The 12479-nt window shown below is 43.7% G+C and overlaps 1 protein-coding gene across 3 annotated transcripts in view; it reads left to right on the top strand.

Annotated features, from left to right (window-relative positions):
- The window catches only part of EGFLAM (EGF like, fibronectin type III and laminin G domains), a gene marked incomplete at both ends in the record, with an annotated part of 75903 nt that extends 71679 nt beyond the window's left edge, over positions 1 to 4224 (top strand). For all 3 annotated transcript variants that reach the window (XM_080362381.1, XM_080362380.1, XM_080362379.1), the window contains 3 exons: positions 2267 to 2350; positions 3416 to 3519; positions 4070 to 4224. In XM_080362381.1, coding sequence (XP_080218507.1) covers positions 2267 to 2350; positions 3416 to 3519; positions 4070 to 4224 — 343 coding nt within the window. The remainder of the gene's footprint in view (positions 1 to 2266; positions 2351 to 3415; positions 3520 to 4069) is intronic.
- Between the last annotated feature and the right edge of the window lie 8255 nt (positions 4225 to 12479).

The raw sequence follows: 12479 nt of genomic DNA, 5'->3' as shown, positions 1-12479 counted from the left end.
TGCTGATGCCCGTGCTCCCCACAGGCTCAGTCTTCAACCAATATCCATCTTTATCCATTCCACCTTCTCAAAACCCCATGACACCAACCCAAGTGGCACCAGGCATTGCTACTGCCAACACCCACAGAACCACTTGTCTGAGAAACAAATAATATTAGCATCAAAAAGCTGAAACTGGGGAGTGTTGGGAAATGGCTGAACTCATATTCTCTCCCTCCAGAATAATTTTTTTCCACGCAGATACTTGGGAGGACTTCTTGCAACTTTGTGCATGGTTCTTTTTGGGACTCCTTTTTGAAAGACCTTGTCTTTCCTCATGACAGCCTTTTCAGTTGTGTAATACAAATATTGAAACACCAAACTACAAATGCCATCATCATTATGGACTTTTGTGAGATACTGTTGATTAAATAACAAAGATCTTGTTAATCATTTAAGCTAATTTGAAGCTATCTTTTACCTGTTTGTTGTTTGCTACCTACCATGGACACACAGACGAGGTTGCACATTTCTGTTTAAATTCATTTCTTTAAAGCTTTTTTAAATGTGTTTTTCTGTGGTTAACTTTGTAAAAACTCTTAGCTTCCTTATCGACTCTGCAGAAATGGTGCATTTTTTAAATGTCTCTGAGAGAGACTGTCTTTCCAGAATGCTGAGTAGTGACTGGTCATTCTGTTCTGTCTCTTTTCTAGGCAAAGTGCATTTTTATTAGGGTTGCTGCTATCCCCGAAAGATGAAGATACACAGAGGTTTTAGGTTGAACCAGCCAATTTTTATTCAGGCATCTGTACCTTCCACACACATTTAGGAAGACGCAAAATGTAAAATCCCAAATTAAAACTCTCATAGACACTTACTGCATACTGAAAGGAAGCACTGAAGAAGACTGAAAAAATAAATGCAGAAAAAAAAGCATCATGTTCTTTCACAAAGATTGACCCTCATGGTACTTCTGTAACTTTTAGTCAGATCAGGATAATATTCAGGACCGTGAATTGATCAGAAATATTTTCTTGCAACACAAAATTAGATAATCTGTGCTCTGGTCCAGTTTAAAGTTAAAACCGCACCATTTCTTTCTCATTTCCTTTGGCCTAGCAGAGTAAATTCTATGTACAGTGCAGCTGCTGCTGTTAAGTCTTTCTGTTGCTCTCTGCTTCCGTAGAAGGTTCTGTCACTATTGTAGGGGATCCCCATTCATTAGGGACATGAATCTCAATTTTGTAACCAAAGGTCTAACACTTGGACACAATCCTGAACACCCACATCCTTCTGGACCTTTCAGTTGAGACTAGTATCTGCATCCTGAGCTAAAGGAGATGCTTGTTTGAGACTCACTGAAGCCTCTGGGTGAGGAGTGAAATTCAGAACAGCCCTGTTACTCTGTGCAGCTGACAGTATGCTTTTCTCAAGCACCTAACCCTGGCCATGAACTTAGTTCCTGGTTCAGTCTTTTCTGAAGATACAATGATGTTTACTCTAAACTCTCAAGCTCAGTACAGACAGAAGGCCAGCAGCTCAGGCTGGTTCATCCTGATTATTTAGGCATCTGAGCACTTAAAAGCTGCCTGTGTTGTGGCATCTACTTCACCTTTGTGAAGGTTGAACCAGGTTTCTGGGACCTAGAAATTAAGATGCCCGAAGTGTAAACATAATAAGAACATTATATCTGCTGAGTAATTCTAGTAGCAGCAAACATGAAGAAATAATCAGCGCTGCAGCTGAAGCAGGGAACTTCATGATTACCTCTGCATTTATTTATTAGGCTTCATCCTTTCTAACATCACAGGTCTCAACCTTCCCTATAATTCAGATGATTTGTAGTTCTGTTATAGGTCACATGTTTATTTCCTCTTGCAATAGTTTATTTAGTAACCATTATTTGCAACCTCCCACTGCTCTCTCCCATTTGGCCAAAGGTCTATAGATCACTGACCTTCATAACCTCCTGTTTCTTGGAGGAACTGCCATGCAGAAGGGCCCTCTTTGCTCCCATGGGATCATGGTGATGGTAGCTACTCTGATCTGGGCAGGAAGGAGTTTTGCCTGTTCCTCTGTGAGCCTGACTTTGCAAAATAAGTGCATCACTGCTGGACTTCCAAAGGATCCACTGGTTCCACCCAAATCTGAGCTGTAAGCTTTGCCTCTGGGGGCTGAGCAGGTGAATAGGGCACAGAGTAAGGATGCCTGAGCAATTTGGCAGGAAGACAGTCCTTGCAAGGGAGGCAATAACGTGTTTTAATTTTATTTTTTTTTGTAATTGTAGCTACAATTTGGGCAGTGGCCTTGCTTCCATCATGGTGAATGGCTCTTTCAGTGATGGCCGGTGGCACAGAGTCAAGGCTGTTCGGTAAGTTGCCATGCTTCATCTGGGAGATGTTTTGGAGCCATCCTGCTGCTAAAGGTGCTGGCTGGTGCGTCTGGATGTTGGCTGAGTGTGAATCACTGTGGCTCCACACTCTCACATTGCTTAGGAGTTGAACTGTCAGCAACTTGGCTGTTTCAGGACGATAGACACAAAGATTATTGTATTAGAGTTGACAGTGCCAACTCTGAAACTCTGCACAGCTCAAGGCAGGCTGCCAAAGTCACACAGGGCTATTCTGGGCTGTGACAGACATTCTCTTAAACCCATACCATTTGGGTTAAGAGTATTTTTCTTTAATGTCTGCATTTTGAAATTCCCTAGTGAGCACTTTGTGGGCTGGCACAAGCACTGGAATGCGGACCGTATATGCCTACTTTTTCTATTTGGAGGAGGTGCAGACATCTTGCAGTGTATATATAACTCGTATTTATAACTCACTACCTCATGGGAGGCAAGTGTGCCCAGTAGGGAAAGCATGCGTCCCTCTCTTCATGGATGTCAGTTCCCTGGAAATCGCAGGCTAACATTAGCACAACTTGTCACCAAATTCAGTGAGGAGTCCATCAAGTGGCTCTTCTGTTAATGCAATTATTGACCATATGTAAAATGAAAGTGGCATAAATGCTCTAGTAAGAAACAAAACTGCTAATAAATATGTTCTGCTTTAGCTTGCCTATTTCTTCCCTTCTGTTGAAGCATATGCTGTTTACTCTTTATATTATATTTGATTTTTTAACATGTTAGAACCTGTACATCTTCTCCCCTAGCTCTGCAATTTACTTATTTTCCATTTTTTTTTCCTCCTCTGCAAATATGTCCTCCAGCCTTTGTGGAACTCTGGCATCCTAGCCCTTGGAAATTAAACACCCTGTAGGGTCTGAATTGCTGTAGCACACTGCTGCTGCCCAGCATCAGTCCCAAGCCTTCGCCATGAACCCTCCTGACCACTCTATCTCCATGCTCTCCTGGTGAGGGGGAGATGCTGCTGCTTCTCCTCCTGCCCAGTTGTATGCTGGACACATGAGAGCAGTTTGTTTTTCCTTTCAGGGATGGACAGTCTGGCAAAGTAACTGTGGATGATTATGGTGCCAGGACTGGTAAATCCCCTGGGAAGATGAGGCAGCTAAATATTAACGGAGATCTCTATGTAGGTGAGTGCTCACCATTCCTGTTTAGGACCCATGTGCATTTTTGTTTGAAAGGTTGGCTGCAAGGCAGGGCACCCCAGCTCCATCCAGCTCAAGGTGAAGGCTTCATGTATCAGCCTCTGGTCCTCCACAGCCTGGTTTGTGTGAGGAGGCCTCTCTGGGTGGGATGGGGGCAACTGCCATGAGAAGGGAGCAGCACCATGGGGCGCCCTGTGGTAGGTACACACAGAAACAGGAAAAGTCATCTGCAAACCCTGCACCTTAGTGGGAATCTGGGCACAAGCTTACTCAGCTCTTCCTGAAGCTATAATTTCTGCAATAAATAATTATCATCCTAGTTTATTATCTCCTGCTTATCCCCTCTGTACTTTCCAGTGTTTAAAAGCTGTATTAAAATAAAACAAAACAAAACAAAACACAGAGCAATCTGTAAATTAAAATTCACTTCTGAGATGTGCTAGGAAGGCTAATGGCATTACCAGGTGTGCAGTCTGCCAGGCTGGAGCAGAGACCTGTGTCCATGGAGAGCTTCTCATCGCTGCCTTTCCCACAGGTGGCATGAAGGAAATTGCCCTGCACACGAACAGGCAGTACCTGCGGGGCCTGGTGGGCTGCATCTCCCACTTAACGCTGTCAACTGATTACCACATCTCGCTGGTGGAGGATGCTGCTGATGGGAAGAACATCAACACATGTGGGACCAAGTGACAGGAGAGGAATCGTGGTGCTGAGGATGCATCATGTGCTTGTGTGTGTGGCTAAGCATGTGGCTGGCCTATGTTTGCCATCTGGGAAGGTGACAGAGCCAAAGGGACACCCCTTCACCCCCCCAAAAAAAAGAACATTTTTCCTCTCATTTCTCTGCTGACCAAACCAAACTGAGTATTTTATGTAGGAACCATCCCCTCTACCCATTAAGTGTTTAGTGGACACCAAAGTTTGTGCATCAGTGCAAATGGCAAAGAAAGGTGTGATGTTTTGAGTAGCTCAATGACTGTGTTGTGGTCCTTAGGTTGTCTTTTGTAACATCAGAGAAAGCAGTCATGAAACACTTGCATTCATCCCACCCTGCAGTAGTATAATCACTGTGCTTTTCAATAAGTACACCACCGGGCAGTGTACCTATGCATTCAAATCTATGTCCCAGAAGAAGCAGTTCTCCTTACCATCTCTGATGTAGCTAAATTATGTTTGATCCAGTGTAAATAACAGCTACAGTTACTGGTTTCAAAATATTGTTGTTTGTTGAGAAGGAAAGTTCTTAAAGTCTACTTTTTTATGACAAGCAACAGAACCAATGAAACAATTTTGTAGAAGTAATTTTATATTTGTATATTTTTATAGCAGCAGGAACAGACCTGCTAACATGACGTAACTTTTAACAGTTAGGTGTACTATACAATTAGCTCTTTGCATACTTTCCTTAAAATAGCAAAGTGACCTGTGGTTTAAATTTGTTATACAAGAAGCTTAATGTCTGTATTATACAGTTTTGATGGGGATATTTGTGCGTTGTGACCAGTTTTAAATCTGACTCTTTTTGTTTTGTAAATTTTGACAGTTTAAAATTGTACATTATGAAGCTTTCCTGGCTTAAACAGATTAAAAGATTAGGAAAAAGAAAAGCAAATGTTTGCTACTGTGGTATTATAAATCACTACTTTTTTTTTTTTTTTTTTTGAAAGATGAGAAAAGGGATGTGCAAGAGATCTTGGTAGGTCATAGTCCTCTTAAAATAAAATGTTTTCTGGGCACTGGACCAATACTTATGCAACCTTGATTGCCAAACTGTAATTTAAGCAGACGAGCAGAGTGCTGTCAAGATACTAAGGAAATGGTTCAGAATTTAATAGTTTGGAGGTTTTTCTTCCTTAACTCTTTGTTCAAAGTGGGTCAATGAGCCATCATGTTGGGAGGGGAGAAAAGAGACCCACCACACAGTAGGGCACCCCGTAGCTTGCCAAGTGCAGGCAACAGAAACATAAACCTCCTCAGCAGCATAGGCTTCTCTGAAGGCCTAAGAGATAAAAGGACCTGATGTGGCAAAAGCAATGGAGATCAGGAGGTTTCTGCTGCATTTTGCTGTGGCCAGGGTGCTCTCAGCTCCCTGGGAGCCAAAACACGTTCCTGAGACTTGTCCTGACTATAGCTGACCTTGAGCAGCTGCAGGCTTGGCTGGAAAATCTAATAGTACTAGATAACAGCACATGCAAAATAAATGCCAAGGAAACCCCAGCTCCTCTCATGCATGCTGAAAAGGACACCCTGATCACTCAGGTGAACGATCTTGTGTTCCTCGAAAATATGGCAGCAGGGTTCAAAAACAAATACAGGTACTTGTTAGAAATAGGAGGAATTAGAAAAATACATGACTGTGTCAGCCTGTAATGTGCACCTGTGCTCTGCCTCCTGTTCAAATCACACTTAGAAAAACTGTAGTAGACATGGGCAACTTGCAGAGGACCTGGAGATGCTCACAGCTCTCCTCAGAGGAGAACGTGAAGTTTTGTTTGGCTTGGAGAGCCCCATGGGGAGAGCGAAATCTGTGCATCACTGGGAAAAAAAAAAAAAAATGAAACGCAACAGAGTAAAGTATGTATAATCTAGATATGGCTTTAAAATGAAAGTAAATGGGATTTGGTGCCACAGGGTGTAAAGGGGCAATGTGCAGAGTTTGAAAAAGGGGAAAAGCTAAAACTCCTGGAGCTGAAGATATTGCTGGCTGCTCACTGCAGCAGCCTGGTGGTGGTGGTAGGGCAGAACCTGTGCCTGGGCTGCATCTCAGTCACTGCTGCTGGAGAGGAAAGAATCACATTTTATGGGCTCAAGGGGGTTTCCCAAGCAATAGTGACCTCTTCTGACCTGGTGCAGGGGAGGGACATCTGGCTGACAGTACGCCAAGTCCTGGGGACCTGCTGTGCTGCCAGTGATGGAGGATAACACTGGTCCAGAAAGAGTGTCAGCTCTGTCACATGTGCCTCACTTTCTCCATCCTTTCATTTCTGTCACAGGGTTTGGACAATGGCTCCAAGACAAACATCTGGCAGGAGAGATCTCTATTTAAGACAATTTACTGCAGCGTAACAGGCGTTTTGGTACAAAGTGATACTTCTCCAGAACAAAAGCTGTTTTTTGAAACACAGTGTAGGGGATAGCTGGTAGGAAACAATTCTGTTGCTGTGGAAAATGAAGAGCAACAAACGGCAGCTCCACAAATGCCTTTTTCCAATTATGCATATCACCATATGGGAGTTCGGAGCTGGCAACATTACCCCACTGCGGCACAGACCAAGCACGAGTGGCACAGCTGCATGATGCCAGTCAGGCCAGGGAGAATAGCAAGGACACTGTGGAGTTTGAATCTTTTAAAGAAAAAAAAAAAAAAGTCCTTTCTGCATCTTTTTAAAGATAGTCTCAGAAACTTTCAAAGAGGGAAGTATCCTGCATCCACATCTCCAGTCTCCCTGGTGAAGCTTGGGATTGTGTCTCCACAATGGTCTCCATTCAAGCAGCTGAGCACTATGTAGGTCAGAAACATGTGACCAGATGTTGAGGCTTGGCCACCCCTCCTACCCCCTGGTGCTGGGCCAGGGAAGGAGAGGTGAAAAGCGGACAGGGTGTGGCAGAGTACTTAGTCATTTTCCCAGGAACTGTCCTGGATGCGCTGCTCATTGTTTCCAAGGCTGTTTCTTAATACCAATATTTTTCTTGGGCCGTATCAGATGCTCAGCATCACCCTGATGCTGCTGCAGGATGAGCTCTTGCCCATTGACAGAGCCACATTTTTTTGCCACAGGTACCTGTGCAAACTGGCAATTAAAGCAGCAGCCTCAGGTGCTTGTGGCTCTCTGCAATTTAATACCCTTCCTAAAAATGCAGTTAGAACCATAGAACCACAGAACCATTTCAGTTGGAAGAGACCCTCAAGATCATCAAGTCCAGCCATTAATCTAACACTGCAACTAAACCATGTCCGTAAGAACCTCATCTATACGTCTTTTAAACACCTCCAGGGAGGTGTTTAAACACCTCAATCAAATTCTTGGGCAGCCTGTTCCAGTGTTTCACAACCCTTTCTGTTCAGATAGTTCTCCTAATATCCAATCTGAACCTACCCTGGCACAGCCTGATGTGCAGCTTGAGGCCATTTCCTCTCGTCCTATCACTTGCTACTTGGGAGAAGAGCCCAACACCCTCCATGCTACAACCTCCTGCAAGTTCTTAGCTTTCTTCTTAATTTTCCATATTAATTCCAAAATGTATCCCCCTCTGCTTTCTAGGGCTAAGCAACCCTGCTGATGCCAACCTTGGCTGGGTCAAGTCAGGCTTTGTGCTAGGCACTGGCAGTTGGGCAGAGCTGCTCCATGCCTGCCCCTCACCCTGCCCAGGGCACGGCCTGTCTCGGTGCTCTCTACCACTCCTCCACCTCTCTGGGGACCAGCTGCTTGGGAATCATCAGCTGAGTTTATTCAGGCCATCCTAAAGAAAAGCGAGGAAGAAAAAAAAAGAAAATATAATTTAAAAAAAAGGAAAAATAAAAGAAAAAGAAGAAAAAATAAAAATAAAAAGAAGTGTCAAGGAGAATTAAAGCCAGATGAGACTTAGCAATGGTCCTTATGATATGCAAATTCTTGTTGCACTAGTGTGTCCTGGGTCATCAAAGGTGATGGGCCAGAAGCTCTTTTCCATCCCAGTCCTCCTGGCCTGGGGGAGCAAAGAGGAGAAGAGCAGGAGGGCTGTCAGGGTTGGGAAGCTGCCCATTCCCCACTGGTGCATTAGCCTGCCACAGGTGCCTAGTAAAAGTTACTATTTTGTCAGCCAGGCTTTGCTTTTGAGAAACTATTTTTGCTCTGTTGATGAGGTAAAATAAGCCAGGTTGGAAATGTATTGTCCCAACTCTGCAAGTGCAGCTCCCTCCACAGCGGCATCACCCCTCAAGGGGAAAACCTCCTCACTTTGAAGGACCAGGCAAAATGCAGCCATGGTTGACCCATGGAAAGCAGCAGCCACATACCATCAGCTGGATGCATGTTTTTATCAGCATTTTATTTCTTGGTGTGTGAGCACACAGTGAGGTTCTCCAGTCTCCAAAGCAACAACTTGCTCTGATGTCTAAGTGGGGCATCGCCTGCTCTGATGAGCTCATCCTTCCCTCCCATTCCATTTGAGTCACCATGGGCACCCCTGGGCCCCTCATTGGGTGATGATGTGTCCCTGCCCTGCACTGTGGTATCTCACAACATGAGTAACAGCCAAGCCAGAGCACCTGCAGCCACTGGAGCTCTGCCAGGTCGTGGCTTTCTGCCCCCAGGGACATGACCCAACTCATCTGTGAGCGCCCTCTTCCCAAACCCCTGTGATGGCAACTGTCTGCCAGTACTGCAACCAACTGCTCTTATTTCTCTTGAATATCTGTCCACTGTCAGAGCAGTTTTCTTTGTTTATTGTGCACAGGACAAAGGCGACATTGTTCCTCTCCCACCACTATTTCTTTTTTAAGCTTCCCTCAGTCTTCCTTTCTATGAACACAGTGGTGCTGCTTCTCTCAACAACCATCCCCACATGTTGTATTTTCCAGCACTGTACTTTAATATGACATATGGGGACAGCATTCCAACCTTTTTTTTGTTTTGTTTTGTAGACTCTTAAATAGTTTCTAGTGGCAAAAGCAGCATTGAGCGTAGTCTCTTTTGTAGGCACAGTGGAATTTTCCTGTTTTCCTGTGTCTTGAAGGCACTTGAAAGGCAATATTTAATATTTGCTTTATAATTTCTTTTGCTTCCATTTTTTTTTCCTCACTACGACTTTTAATGTTGGTGTCAGCAAAGCGGAATTTGAAGCAGAAATCACTGATTTATCATCCTGTTCAGGCAGTTCTCATTTGAACTTTTCACTGGTCTTACCAAAACACAGTGTTTTTTCTAAGCACTAAGAAATGCTTCATACACATGGACTCTGTAATGCTTATTTATGTGTTGAGAGTAACTTTTTGCAGTTTGAAACATGGAGAAATGTTGGATGCTGATGCTACAGCCAGAGTCATGTTAAGGGCAGTCAGTGCTGACAGCACAGGGAGAGCCAAGCAGAAGGTAAGGATGCATGCTGGAACAGAGCCAGGAAACACGGAAATTTTGAGTAACTCTCCCCAGCCTTTTCCTGATGGTGAAAAATGGGGCAGTCCCTGTGCTCCATCATTACTGAACCTTCAAAGTCAATTGCTGTGATTTCGTAGCACAAATTATAATATTTTCTTTGAATGGCCACAATGCTACATGAAACTCAGACCCTCAGATTTTAATTACTTTGTAGAAGTGCTGTATTTGTAGTTCCCAGGTACCTCATAAATGCACCCAAAATTACAAGCTCCATCTCACAACTGTCTGGGGATATTTCATGTATATTGGCTGTATTTTGTAAATATGACATGGTAGGGTATCATCAGTAAATGATTTCTGTGCTGACTTAGTGACCAGAATCCCCTGGATTTGCCCCGGGGGTGAGTTGGCACAGTTGTGGATCTGCAGACCCACACACCCCGCAGGCACACCCTGCCCATGGGCACAGTAGGCGGTGGGACCACTGACAGCAGCCCACTGGTGATGTTTGTGGTGGGGATGAACCCTCCTCACCTCTCCCAGGGCTGGAGCTCGCTGGTGCTCTCACATGTTCAATCTGTGGTGGCAGAGCACAGACCAGGCTATCTGGTCTGCACCTACTGCAGACATGATATGTCCCGTCTCTGCAAACTCGCTACTTTCATGTTCTTCTGATGCTGCTGTCACATGAGTACCTCTGTGCCAATGGACAGGGAGCTCCAGCTGTCCCTGAGCTGTGTCAAATACCAAACCCAACAGGGTAAGTCCAGTCTTGACAAGGTTCAAATGAGCTATGTCTGAACAACCTGCAATACCTTCAGAAGATATGGCAAAATCATCATCCTTGTACTTAATTTAGTCCTTAGGTGCAGATGATGGAGTGAGACCCATCCCGAACTCAACCCTGGTGTTCTTACACTCGCCAGAGAAGTTGCAGGGCGTAAGAGCGCAGCTGTGGGATTTCACCTGTGGAACGATTAAAGCCTTTCCTCATTTCCACCACTCCACCACACATCTTACCTAGTTGATGTCATTGCAGTAGGCTGCACAAAACAGCTATAGCAAGTACAAGGAATCGACTCTCTGACTTTTCAGACTGCCTCCGAAGAGGTGTAAAGAGCACAGTGCCACCGTGGAAGGCTTCATGAGATGTGATGTGGCACCTGTCTGTCTGCACACAGGTAAGCCTGTGTGCCACTCCCTAGTTCAGAAGCTGTGGTTAGATGAGCCACAAAATTCCTTGGCTACCACTGGGACAAGTGCGTGCTGTGACATAAATGGCCTCAAACATAGGGCCCATGATACAGTCACTATAGAAGCTAGTCATCTCCATTCCAGTAAAACACATTGAGAAGGTGTCTTAGATCACCCAAACCAACCCCACAGTGTGCAGCCTTGGCCTCTTCTTCCTAGAATCATATGATTGTTTGAGTTGGAAGGGACACTCAAAGATCATATCCAAACCCATTGCAATGAGCAGGGACCTCAATTAGGTTGCTCAGAGCCCTATTCAGTCTGGCCTTGAATGTCTTCAGGGATGAAGCACCTACCACCTCTCTGGTCAATCTGTTCCAGTGTTTCACCACCATCATTGTAAAAACTTTGCTTCCACTACATCCTTGATGCTGGAATAGGGATGTCCATGACACAGACCTGTCCACCATGGAGAGTCTCTGGCTGTCCAACTCTGCAAACCCTTAGCCCAAGCCTTCAGGTACAATCGCATCTTAAAAGCCCAGCTGTGTTAGAGCCATAAGCCAAGGAGGGCACAGGTAAGACAGCTGGCCTTCTTCCTATCATCACATCACATGGCAGGAACGGGAGGGCTGCAGTGACCTATGTAAGTACACACAACAACATGCTGTGCTCAGGAGAGGCTGCTCAGAGAACACTCTTGTTACTACCCACCATCTCAATCAAGAAGGTAAGGTGCACTTGCCAGATCCTGTGGTTATTTTCTCTGGCACAAAATTAAAATAATTCTGCACTGGAGCATGAGCAGAATTTAACTTTTACTTAAAAATAAACATGCAAGCAAGGAATACAAAAACATGTAAGAGTGTAAGAAAATATATTTATTAAATTCCATGGCAATACTATCGTAAAATTGTTAAATACATGCGTATTTTTAGACATCCAAGCAATACAACAGGACTTTCAACAGCCAAGCAAACTAGGTTTAAAATGTATGCAAATTTGTTATTTTAGTGTTAGGTTAGTCTTAAATGTCATCTACCACACTGGAATATTATATCCCCAACATGATCCCACGCTTCCTTTTTCAAGCATGCATTTGTTTAATTGATTAGCTCATAAATTTTTATGTTGATAGACTTTGCTGAATCAGTACTTTACTGGTATACTACAACTTAATTAAAGTGCCTTGTGATGATTTTGCTTAAACCGTGATAGAAATATTTTTTCAGTGGCAGATTTGGAAGCTGGAAAACTTCAGTATCATTCAGCAACAGAAATATGTTAAATGATTGATTAAATTTAGTGTGTTAGGAAGACTATTTTGTCAGCTTGATTTATTGATTTATTCTCAGCATTAATTTCTATAGATAACTATTTCAAATTGGCAAACAATACTTTCACTAGTGTTAAACAAAAATCCATAAAAATCTTTGTGAAAACAGAACATAAAAACATCTCTAAACAAATTATTTACGCTGTAAAAAGTATGGTATAAAAAGAGCTAAAAAAACATTGAACTTGTTCACAGTATATATTTTAAAAGTTACAGCATTATAGTACAACACACTTTTTTTTCAGTGACCTGTAGGACTCCACCAGCTCTGCTATTTTGTGGGCCACAACAGGATCAAAGCTCAAATTACTGTTACCTTCGGGTAGGATTTCAGACAC

This window comes from Nesoenas mayeri, assembly GCF_963082525.1.
Source record: "Nesoenas mayeri genome assembly, chromosome: Z".
Lineage (NCBI taxonomy): Eukaryota > Metazoa > Chordata > Aves > Columbiformes > Columbidae > Nesoenas > Nesoenas mayeri.
This window is presented reverse-complemented; position numbering and strand designations above follow the sequence as displayed.